This window comes from Centroberyx gerrardi, chromosome 17 (genome assembly GCF_048128805.1).
Source record: "Centroberyx gerrardi isolate f3 chromosome 17, fCenGer3.hap1.cur.20231027, whole genome shotgun sequence".
NCBI classification, from domain to species: domain Eukaryota; kingdom Metazoa; phylum Chordata; class Actinopteri; order Beryciformes; family Berycidae; genus Centroberyx; species Centroberyx gerrardi.
In genome coordinates, this window is record NC_136013.1 from 24,379,295 (window position 1) to 24,391,129 (window position 11,835).

An 11,835-nucleotide genomic window follows, 5' to 3' on the forward strand; every position below is an offset into this window, starting at 1 on the left:
AATATTTCTTAAAAAGGAGAATATTGGTGTTATTTAGTTATAGCCCTTCGGTCTACTTCCAATTATTTTGCAAGGCATGCCATATGTAATTTGATTTTTTAACATTTACTTCTTTTTTATTGTTTTTGAAATACAAACTTTGTGGTGTCAAACCTAGCTTGAAATTAATTAATTTGTAAGGCAACATGTTTTTGAGGGATTATTTCCTGGAGGAGACTTCCATTTCTTCCTGTGGGTTTCAGGTGATTGACAGGAAGCGGAGTGTAAAATAATGCGCATACTGATACAAAAACACTCAACTCAGCACAATGAAATAAGGATAAAATAGAAAGTTTGACCAAACCAAATGAAGGCTTCATGTTTACTGTGATGGATTATCTCGCTCAGTGGAAGTAGTTTTTTATACTGTACAAGAATGAATGACAGCAAATGGCTTCTTCTGAATGGAGGAAAACAAACCCCGATATCTCCAACTATGCTGACTGTGTGCAGACAAACCCATGAATAATGGAAAGGACAGGGGCAACCTCGACCACTGGCACAAACTTAAAAAGAAAAACAAAAAAACCGGCAAACAATATCCAATGACAGTTGATGTCTATGACAGAAGCATTTGTAGAAGCCACAATAGTTGGTCAGACGTTGTGGCCAAGGCAGTGACTCAACAGCTGCTCTGGTATATCAAAGATTACCAGAATGCTAAGGCTCTCCTTCCTTGTTGTAACCCTGGGATCCATTCACCATTTTGACGTCTTCTTTTCCTTGGAGATCTTAGGGTTACTGGTCCTTCATGCTGAGCACCGGGTCCACCAGTCTATTGTGAACGTGCATTAAACCTGAAATGACAATGAGAAGGAAAGGGGAGACTTAAACTCTTAACCTGTGACATTTTCACATAAATTCAGCTGGCACCAAATATCAGCTAATAGCAGATGGTAAAATCAGTAGCATGCTTTTTACCATTAGATGTCAGGCTTTATGCAGATTTGGGTTTGGGGTTTAGTTACTCTTTGTGTTTTGGTGTGGGATCTAGCTCTGTGTGCATCATAATAATAGCCAATCAAGCCAATGACACCCAAGTTTATAGGTAATTTTGGATTGGCATCATTTTAAACTGAGTTTAAATTGAATGATGCAAACAAAATACTCCTCACAATGACTTATCTTTGACCATGCATTCACACTGTAAGCGACATGATCAACAAGTCACCGGAAGTCCATTTATTTCCTATAGAGCTGAACAACTTTTATTTATTTTTTATTTGAAAGCCTCTCGCACCACCCACAATCGGTCAGAATAGAGCGACACATCAACCAAGTTGCTCACTGTGTGTACAAGCAGTAACTGTTTTGTGGAAAGAGCATCAGCCCTAGCGATGGTGGATGTGTGTCTTTGGTACCTTTGAAGTATTTGACTGTTTTGACTCTTAGCTCCAGCGTGGCGTCCTCGTCGCAGACAAAAATGGTGCGTGGATGCTGCTGGAAGGCCGACACCGTCCACATGTGGTTCACTCCCTCCTCTATGGCCTTATACAGGGCAAAGGCTTTGTGGGCTCCGGTGATCAGAATCATCACCTGAGCAAAGGAGAAGAAAAGCTAAATTAGAATACACTAGAATACATTGTTAGCTACTGTTTAGCCCAAGTCAGCGGGGGGGTTTTCACCCCATGTTCAGGGACATGCTAGGATTAATCATAATAACTGAAGTGTTAAATATTGAACTCCAAGTTGAGTGTGGTTTTCAGTCAACTGAGCAGGCCTAATTAGAAGGCCTGTTTAGACCACAAACGCAACCAAAAGACAGAAGAAACTGACAAAGCAACCCAACAGGAAAATGAATTGACTGGATAACCAAAAGGCAACAAAATAATAAGTCTGGATCACTGCAATAGTAACAGGAGGAACAGTATTGTTATCCAATAATGAGTAAAATTCAATTGAAGGACTCAGTGGGCTGGTATGGGCTACAGCTCATGTACTTGAAATGTTTCCAGCAATAATTATTATATTTGTATAGCACCTTTAAGATAATGCGATTCTGAATCCAGCTCAAGGCCTTTGTCTACATGCCCACAATCTGTATAAACCTCCTATTCCTGCAACTGTCTGTACACCTACTGATCAACACTACACTGGTTGTCTACGGGAATCCCTTAACTGAATTGATTCTAATGAGTCATTTTGATCAGATTCCACACAGCGTCCCATGGTCTAAATGCTGTTTCAGAGGCTTTTCAAACCTGACAATAATAAAAATCTGGTGGAAACACTGAATATGTGGAATTTGTATGGTGGGGGTGGGGGGGTCATGGAAATGGTTAAATGTAAAGATACTGAACATTGGTACAAAATATTGGCTACTTAAATCCAAAAATCAGCCTTCAAAACCCCCTGTTAGTTAAACCCCACATGCCACTCAAACAAATTTCTAAAAATTTCTTGTACTTAGCAAATTATGTAACTCTGATAATGCATTTGCTGCCTCTCTTTCTGACCTCTCTGGCGTCCATGACAGTTCCTACGCCCACAGTCAGAGCCATGGTGGGAACCTTGGAGAGGTCATTGCCAAAGAATCGAGCGTTGGCCACGATGGTGTCCTTGGCCAGGGTCTTCACTCTGGTCCTGGAAACCAGGCTGGAGCCTGGCTCATTGAAAGCTATGTGGCCATCAGGGCCAATACCTATAGAGAGAAAGAGAATGAGAGGGAATGTGAAAGATTTAACCTACAGCCACTTCATGAAAGCTTTTACATTTGCTGTTCTAAACACCTGGTGTCTGGTAGCTCTTTCCTGGGAAAGACCTACCTCCTCTGGTGCACAGGCAGTGATGTGTTTTACGTTTTTTGGTTTATTTGGAATAAATAGAAGAACTGGGTAGTTAGCATGAGCAGCAATAGCCACAATAGCTAAACAGACAAAGAAAAGAGCGCCACCTAGAGAAACTCAAACTTCATCAACAGAAAATCCAAGGTAAAAAACGTCATAGTACTGGACACACTGTTTGATTGACAGGTGATCTTAGCAACGATGGGGTCAAAGATGGGGTCAAAATAAAAATAAAAAACACCACAGCAATGAACGCTTAGCACCAAAGTTGCAGCGAAAATAAACAATAAATAAACAAATAAATAACATGGATCTCACAAATTATAATTTTGCGTACAGAAAGTTAAACTATGATAGATGCTCTTGTAGTATGGCTTGATGACATTAAACTCATAAATAAGCAAAGGTGATAACAAAACGGCACCCACCGAGACAGTAAGCACAAGTAAAAAAGAAAACAACTTGAAATGTGACCAACCTCCCACAAACAAATCGATTCCTCCGGCCGCTGCGATCTTCTGCTCAAACGCCTGACATTCTGCTTCCAGGTCCTCAGCATTTCCGTCCAAGATATGAGCATTGGCCGGATCGATGTCAATGTGCTTGAAGACGTTGTTCCACATGTAGGAGTGGTAACTCTCTGGATGGGCGCGAGGCAGACCTAGAGGACAGGAGATGCACCGTCTAGATTGAGGACCTGCACTCGCACAAATCCTGCATCCATAGTACTTTTAAGACTGCACATTCTTAGTCCAGGGCTATCCTTAGCGCAAAAATAAGAAATTGTCCAGGACCTCTTCACCACCTCCACCCCCACAGGACAGAAGAAGACATTTTTACTTTACTGATGTCACCGTAAAAGATTTTGGTGTAATCAAGTACTCAAAATTCAAACAGTTACCTCTTGCTGCCATTTGAGGGCGCCAACGTGCGAAACGGCCTAGTGCAGCTTTAAAGGAAAAATCCACCTAAACACACTTTGGCAGTATATTTTTCTTTTTCCCGTGGATAACTGGCCAAATGTAGACAAGGTGACATCGCATCAAGATATTTCCAGCAGCTATGGAGTTTGACAGCAGAAAATGTTTCAGCGATCTAAAACATCAACCGTTGTCAATCCCTCAGAATCAAAGAGTAAGGGCTTCTTTCTAGAGCCGCCATTTTGCACTGACATCCAACAAGCATACAGGGAGAAATCCATCATAGAAAAGGCAGAGAGACCGTCTGAGGCCCAACTCAATAGTAACTGATGCCACAAGCAGTATTTTCTCAGAAGTGTCATCAAGTCAAATTTAAGACTTAGGACCTTTTTAGTGCCAGATATAATGAAACGTAAGTCTAAATTTGCAATTGAACATGAAAATTAAAACAACTCTATAGATCTGCATGAGCTGATTTTCCACCAGAAAAACAGCATACTGACAAACCACAACATTTTTACAACTGAATTTAAGACTTAAAATCAGGATTTTCACCGTGGCCCTGCTGTACTGTTCCATAACTTTTACATAACTAAGTTGGAGCACTTCCATGACCTAAAAATGTTAACGTTATTTTTCAGCTCAGAAACAGCTGGGTACAGGGGTTACAGGGATAAACAGTCTGGTTTCCACTCCGATTGGGCTGAAAACTACCATCTTATGCAATGAATGTGTGAAACAAGTCTATATTCCCCTGCCAGGTTAGCCGTTTGTAAAGTTCCCTGGCTTCCCCAGAGAATTTATCAAATTCCCTGACTTGTCTCCATGTCTGGAATAGACATCTCAAATTCCATGATATTCAAGAAATTCCATGACCAGTGGGAATACTGTAAAATGTAACTGTATTAAAGAGTTTAGATATGATTATAGACATTTTAAGACTTTTTCAGGACCTGCCTTGTGCCCCAACACGCTCACATGTGTGAGAGATAGAAAGTCAAACAAGATTTATGACAAAAAAGCCTAAAATTGCTAAAGACAACTGTTATATAGTGGTAGCAGTAGTACGCCCTTCAATACTACAAAGTGTTTTTTCCTGTTGCAGCCCTATTCCCTATATCATCTCTGATTAAGAAAGTGTGAAATACAATTCAACTCACCTACATATTCGTCCATGTTAAAGGTTTTCACATACTTGAAAGAGAGGTCCCCACTTCTGTGGTACTCAATCAATTTTTTGTAACAACCATACGGAGTACTTCCTAAAAGAAAACAAATTAGCAAGTTTAGTTTACATTACTTGTAATAATGACGAAGTTTCAATAATAGTTTGACCACTAGCTAGACCAGGAAAGAATTCTTCTGTATATGTCCCATCGTGTTTACCTGTAGGCAGCCCCAGAGTGAAATATTTTTCAGCGGAGGGCTTGAACTGAACGATTCTATTACGGATGTACTTGGCTGCCCACTCGCTGGCCAAGTCGTAGTCCTCCAGAATGACCAGCCTCATTTTGTCGCCTAGCTAAACAGACATGAGTAGTGTGATGAAGTTACAGGAAGAAAAACAGTAACGTCGTTAGTACTATACTCTACTGGCGACAAAAGCTCAATTGGTTCCTGGGTTTGCTGTATTTAGAACACAGTAACCAATGGTCATTCAAAAACTGGCGATTTAATGTGGTCTTGCTTACAGGCAAAGGTATTAACACGTTAAAATATGCCTACGTGCCTACCCTGAACAGACACATTCATTCTCCAATTCGGCATACATATGATCCACCAAGCAGCTGTAAAATTCCAACTTTTACATTAGTTGGCCCACAATCTTCTTTCATCACCATAAACCGTGGCAGACGGTAGCGAGCACAGCGAACCAATCCTAAAAGTTGTTAATATAATGAAACAAGTGCTGCTTGTTGGACCGTATTTATGCCGAACTGAAGTCAGGCTCCTATTATTGCCTTGCGTCATATTTTAAGGATTTTGTAACATTATCGATAGCCAAGACCATATCAAATTGTCAGATTTTTTTAATGAAGTTTGGCGTGACGTTCTCCCCATACGTAACCTATCGGGACTAGGTTAGCTGAGGCTGTGGCTAACGTTAGCGAGCCAAGCTAACTTGGATAGAAGCAGACACTCGCAACTTTAGTTATATGCTTATCTACAGCTAACTATCCAGCCACAGTTATTTAGCTAACCTGAAACCCATTGTTAATAACACGCACTAGATGATACTGCAGTTACTTGTTTTTACCTTGTAAAAATACACTATTTGATGGTCGAGAAGACTTGGAAGAAGTCAATTATTTCAGTACATCTATTTAGTCATATGACCCATTACAAGTCACGTGACTTGAGGTAGGCGGCTCTCACCAATCACGGCACACAATAAGACACACGTGATTGACGATATTTTTTTTCTCTTTTTTTTTTTTAGCTTCAAAATGTATTTGAGTTCTGACAATAATCTGAAATTAATGAGTTTATTCCTAGACTTCCAGAATTCTGACTTAATTACATTTTTCACATGTAGCCCTCCTCTTCCGTAAAGAAAACGAACTAGCTGAAGCAAAAATATTGCTGGGCTCCCAATATGGGACTATACCATATACAGTAGGCTATATGTTACATACATAGCTTCAGTTTACAGGGGAGGCAGCATGGAAATAATGAAAGTGTGATGTTTTGCAAGTAAACCATTCGACATCTCTGCTCCCTTGCATTATTTTAAATATTAGAGTTGTTAAGTGATCTTCTTAATGATACATATAATGATAAAAATCTGTTAATACAGATCATAGGAATTTTTACAATAAAAAACAACCACCAAAGACTGGTGTACTGGGCATCTCCCAGTGAGAGTGAGTGAAACTGTATTCATGTGAAGCAGGGTGGAGCTGGAAAAGCGCATGGAGCTCAATCTTCACTGGATAAATAAATGTAATATAGTCATCCTTATACATTCTGTTTCCAGTGAATTAAATAATAGTGAAATTAAACCATTCCCCATTTTGCTGGGGAGCCCACCAACTTTGAAAACCCCTGAATTAATGATACCTCCATGTACATCACCATCCAAGACACTAGGCGGCCGTATGCGACTCACCATTGAGCCCGGGTGGAGCAGAAGAAGAAGAACACGCTTCACCTCTGCATTGATCAACTTCCTCTTCTTCATTGCAGCTTCAAGCGAGGAGAAGTCGCTTTACCGCAGCAGATAAACATGCCTGGGATCCTGAGGACTATCGCTACCCGCGTGGCCCCTGCTCTGCAGGGACCCGCCGTCACTCAGCGGGCTAATCTCTACACCAGACCGGCCAAGGACGCGCTCGGTCCCGTCGTAAGTCCGCTTTTAATCACCAAACCTCCTTGCGCTAATGCTAATGCTAACTCCGTGGCTAGCTAACGTTAGCGACCGTGCCGCCCTTGGCTGACGAGGTCAAAACCGGTTTGTGGTTACATGCTATTCCTGTTTTCTTATATTTTGCCATAAATGGCAAAATGAAATGTAATAATTGTATAGAAGTCACAGCATGCCTGCAAAAAAACTTCATTTAAGTGAATTTTGGAGTGTCCCCAGTTCAACTTCCTTCACCAAATTTGGCCTAACCTCCCTGTGACATAGACTGCCGTTTAACGTCGGATTTAACCATTAAAAATCTGTCAATGTAATGTTGATTTTCTTATGCAAACGCATACACTTCACAAGTTGATATGAATTAAAACTTGATCCGTGAAATTAATCTGTGGAAAGGCAGGAGCCAGGCTATGTGATTGACCTCTTTGAGTTATTGTACAGTTACTATTGGCCACATAACAATACAGGTTACATCAGTGGTTCTCAACGTGGGGTCCGGGGACCACCAGGGGTCCCCAGCAAATTGATGAATTGTTAAACTTCAGCATTATTTAATTTACAAGAAGTTAACACAATTGGAGAATGTAGAAGAATGACTGTTTTGGTCATAGTTTCACTGTTATATCTCTACCTACAATACATAGTCATGGGATTCTGGATAAAATCACATCTAATAATACAAATATTCTCAGATCTGGGTCAATGAGACAAAATCTCATTAAATGGGGGTCTAATGTGGACTATGGGTCCTTGATATGAAAAAGATTGAGAATCACTGGGCTACATTATGTAACATAATCTGTCCAAAACCCTGTAGCACCCTAAAGTGAGGGGCACTGTGTACAAACTGACCTGTAGCTCTTTGATTCTTCATTTGGTACAGCAAGAAATATCGTAGAAATAACAACTAAATGTTGATAGTCAGCACTTCAGCTTCACAGACATTATAAGCTACGGCATTTCTCCAGCATGTCTAATACTGCAGCTGAAAGTGTCCCACTTCTGATTTGTATTTTTTTTATCCCCTCACATGTGACACAGATGGTTTATAATAAATTCCCATATGGACCACATGGATATATGGTGCAAAATCACATCCCGAGGCATGCAACCTACATGGCACTTGTATTTGGACAATCAAATCAGTTTGTTCGTTCATTCACAACCTTTATTTGAATAGGAAAATCACTGAGGGTGACCCTCATTTACAGTGACGTTGAATGTACAATTATTATGACAAATATTAAAATACGGCGAACAGACAAAGTAAACATACAATGACAGTAATAGCCTAATAGATAAGAAACAAAAGAAAAATCAAAAAGAAACAGTTGAGTAAAAGCAATCAATTAGAAACAGTTACAAATAGAAGCAGTGAGGTTTAAAATCCTATCTTTAAAATGATTAAAAGGAACAAAGGCATCTAACTTCAATAAAAATTGCAGTTCATTCGAGTTGTGTGGAGCATTAAAACAAAAGCAATAAGAAAATCTTGGGATTAGTTTCTCAGGCTGACGTGTGTTGTAAAATATTTGCATGGCTCCTCAGTGACTTAACTCATTGATCCGGACGGCTTTTAAATTCAGAGATGACGTGTGTGATTGTCGTATGTATTTGGATGTATGTGTCACTTGCACGGTCATATGATCACACTTGTTGTTGTGGTATGTTCAAAACAACTGGGAACTAGGAAACTTTGGAACACTTGGAATTTCCTACTTACCACCTCAGAGCGTGAGCCGGGATCAATAATTATCACTTTTTTTTAATCGTCTAGCCCAAAGGCTACCGTGCAATTTTAGCATTAATGTAGAACAACTTAACCTTACAATTTTGCAAGTATCCAACTGTATTAATTGCTTTTATTGTACGCCATGCACAAAGAGAAACTTAAAGGTCTGATTTGCATTTACATGATGTTACAGAACTATGTGTCGGGTCCCAAGTTTCCAATTAGGAATTATGTGTTGGAGGGCCGTTCAAATGGATTTTTCCTATATGGACGTAGGACGTTTCCCAGTTGTCTTGAATGTAGCATTAGCGAACATTAGGATGGGACGATATGCTTATCTCATGATACGCGATATGAAGTTCACAATTCGATACAACCACGATACGATGTAATAAAGTTCAGTGACAACAAAGTATGACTGTGCAGAATTATGGTTATTTCTGAGACAAATCTTTCTAGCAATGGCATTGGCTGCTAGAATGTAAACAATTTAAAAATGTCATTACAAAGTGTAAATAATATCATTTGGATGGAGAGTTTGTGAAATTGTTATGGTGAAGCATCTCATTTGTGATTACTACAGCAGAATAAAATGGAGCTAATATCACCATTCATTTTTCTGCCCCACGATACGTATCGTCCCATTTTTGTATTGCGATGATATTGAACGACGATATATCGTCACATCACTAATAATGGTTGTATCTGAAATTAATGAATGCCACCTCTCTTGTCCAGGAAACTGCCGTTGGACTGGGGATGTTCGGTCTGGCTATCTTGGGACCATCTGGATGGATTCTAGCCCACCTTGAGGAGTACAAGAAGAAAGACTAAGATGGACGTTTTAACTGTCTTTTACCTGGCGTATCCAGCTCACTGTCACACCTACTCCAGTAATAACCCGGGACCATCGTCACCAACCTCCCTGGAATAGAAGACGAACTATGGAACAAGTTTTTAACTCTTCACTCTTCTACCTCTGTGACAGTTTACTCTCTTCCTTTTAGATGTCGGTTTTAAAGAACCTCAGCCAATCGATTGGCTGCGCAACATCAATTGAATATTGAATTGGACATCTTTCCTCATAAGGAATATGTTACAATGATATTAAATCTTATTTAAACAACTGTTCTGCTTGTCATGCCTATATTTTTGTAGCCCTAACATAAAAGTCGCCATTACAAATTACCAGTCAAAATGGAATTATCTTTTCCTGTGTGGGAAATTTGGTTTGTCGACACACTTTAAAATAATACATAACAAATCACATCATATGACACAGGCAAAGATCAGTTGATGGGATCGGAGAGGAAGCCAATGGCTTGATTGAATGCAAAGTAAAGTTACTCATCAGTACAACATACAAAGTTCAGGCCCAAGAAGCTGTTTCATGTGTAAATGAACTCATTACAGTGGTGATAAATGGGTTCTTTTGTAAGTTTTGGTACTCCATAGCAGCACCCAGAGGACATCAGCTCAATCTGCACCCTAAGGGCCGTCCAGGGCACTCAAATGCCAAATGCCTCTCAACAAAACTGCTGATTACTGCTGTTGTAACAATGCGTGGCATCATATCTTATCACAACACTGACTTTGTCATTGTGATGGGATTCAACCTTGGTCAGCAGTAGTAGTTCCAGAGGTATTCACCACTCAACTCTCTGGGAACATCAGTCAGAAATTTGCTTTGGAACTTTAATGCCTAGAATTATTTTGATCTCCCAAATGTCAGTTCTAACATCACAAGAAACTCCTACAACGAGAAATATTCTACTCCCATGGCACCATGTTGCCTCAAGGGGATAATGAAGAACTTGGTATAAAACTGATCATTTTTTCTGTTTGTTTCTTTTTTGGCTCCCTTATGACTGGTTTCAGTAGTAGTCTTCTTCAAAATCATTTCATTGTATAAATAGCTTCTTACCAGGGATATTTTCTGGTGAAATTAAGTTTGCAATAGGCAGTGGGCCATGTTAAACAAGCTAGCTGGAATTTGTGTTTTTATATTCATCTAAAGTACTCCTCCAATGCTTTTTTTCCTCATTTGTTTCTTTCTGCTCCTATGTGCACTAATCACTTTTAAATGTATAATTACCCATTTTGGTTTTTAAGCTCAATTTCAAACCGAATTATACAAATAAAAGAAATTGGGTTGGAGAAAACAGACAAAATTTTAAGTCAAGTTTGATTCTATCATGGCAGATTGGCCTGATATCAAAATCCATTAAATCAGACTTTCAATGGTAGGGGAAACTCTTGGACATTACTGCTTTTAAATGAAAAATTAATTTACAAAAAAATAGAAATAAACTGTCATTGGTAGTGGATAACATGACTGGTCAATTATTAGGTATTTAATAAAAAAGTGCATATTGTCACCATATATCAGCAAACTGATATATTGGGCTGACCCTTGTTTGATTTATTAGGTTTTTATCTGAAAATGTGCTTTTTTGTAGCCTGGCCAGAAAGGAGCAACCTGAAAGAAGACAGTTAAAATGATGATGCCTCAGTTAAAACTATGTACCATCTTTACCATAGACAGTGTGTTGTTTACCATACTTTGTGTTGCATTCAACACTGGTCCTGGAATTTCTGAAATACCATGGAGTTTTGAGTATTCCAGACAGGAATATCAGGGAATTTTACAAATGGTTAGCCCAACTGGAGTGAAAACCAGACTGAAAAACAACATTAATAATCCAGGAGGGAATACAATTCTTATGCCATGGAGGTGCTCCGACGTAGTTATGGAAAGTCATGGAAAAGTCAAGTTTAGTACATCAGGGTCAAGGTGGGATCCCTGATTCAAGGTTTTTGTTTTGCTGTCAGTGTAGCTTGAAAACAGCTGTGGCTATTTACCCACACTGAACTGAACTTGTCTTGGGTCTGGGGTGGTTCATGCCTCAGCTCACCATCAAATTTGTAATGTCCAAGCTTATTGGCCGGAGCCCCTCTTGCAAGAAATTCCACGTGAGTCGTAATCCTCTCTTGTGC

The 11,835-nt window shown here is 39.6% G+C and overlaps 2 protein-coding genes across 3 annotated transcripts; one reads left to right on the forward strand and one right to left on the reverse strand.

Moving 5' to 3' along the window:
• Positions 1 to 563: 563 nt before the first annotated feature.
• LOC139909977 (glucosamine-6-phosphate deaminase 2) lies at positions 564 to 6,080 on the reverse strand. Of its 2 annotated transcripts, none has more exons than XM_071897159.2 (7): positions 6,003 to 6,080; positions 5,132 to 5,267; positions 4,906 to 5,007; positions 3,304 to 3,486; positions 2,496 to 2,680; positions 1,401 to 1,575; positions 564 to 836 (listed from the first exon to the last, which is right to left on the reverse strand). In XM_071897159.2, exons 2-7 carry the CDS (start codon positions 5,253 to 5,255, stop codon positions 778 to 780), a joined length of 828 nt encoding a protein of 275 aa, XP_071753260.1. In that variant the 5' UTR covers positions 5,256 to 5,267; positions 6,003 to 6,080; the 3' UTR covers positions 564 to 777. The 2 variants fall into 2 exon arrangements, with proteins under 2 accessions (XP_071753260.1, XP_071753261.1); XM_071897160.2 differs by having other exon boundaries at positions 5,132 to 5,263; positions 6,003 to 6,071.
• An 837-nt stretch (positions 6,081 to 6,917) lies between these two features.
• cox8a (cytochrome c oxidase subunit 8A) lies at positions 6,918 to 9,968 on the forward strand. The gene is made up of 2 exons (XM_071897165.1): positions 6,918 to 7,088; positions 9,577 to 9,968. The coding sequence occupies exons 1-2, from the start codon at positions 6,972 to 6,974 to the stop codon at positions 9,670 to 9,672; spliced, it is 213 nt and encodes a 70-aa protein (XP_071753266.1). The 5' UTR covers positions 6,918 to 6,971; the 3' UTR covers positions 9,673 to 9,968.
• The last annotated feature ends 1,867 nt before the right edge of the window (positions 9,969 to 11,835 follow it).

What these genes read in the sequence shown, in the direction of transcription:
- LOC139909977 (XM_071897159.2), bottom strand. Translation starts at nt 5,255, where the DNA reads ATGAGGCTGGTCATTCTGGAGGACTACGACTTGGCCAGCGAGTGGGCA. An exon ending in CACTCTGGGGCTGCCTACAG is followed by an intron (nt 5,008 to 5,131) that starts GTAAACACGATG and finishes GTTTTCTTTTAG; the next exon opens with GAAGTACTCCGTATGGTTGT. An exon ending in AATCGATTTGTTTGTGGGAG is followed by an intron (nt 2,681 to 3,303) that starts GTTGGTCACATT and finishes TTCTCTCTATAG; the next exon opens with GTATTGGCCCTGATGGCCAC.
- cox8a (XM_071897165.1), top strand. Translation starts at nt 6,972, where the DNA reads ATGCCTGGGATCCTGAGGACTATCGCTACCCGCGTGGCCCCTGCTCTG. An exon ending in AGGACGCGCTCGGTCCCGTC is followed by an intron (nt 7,089 to 9,576) that starts GTAAGTCCGCTT and finishes TCTCTTGTCCAG; the next exon opens with GAAACTGCCGTTGGACTGGG.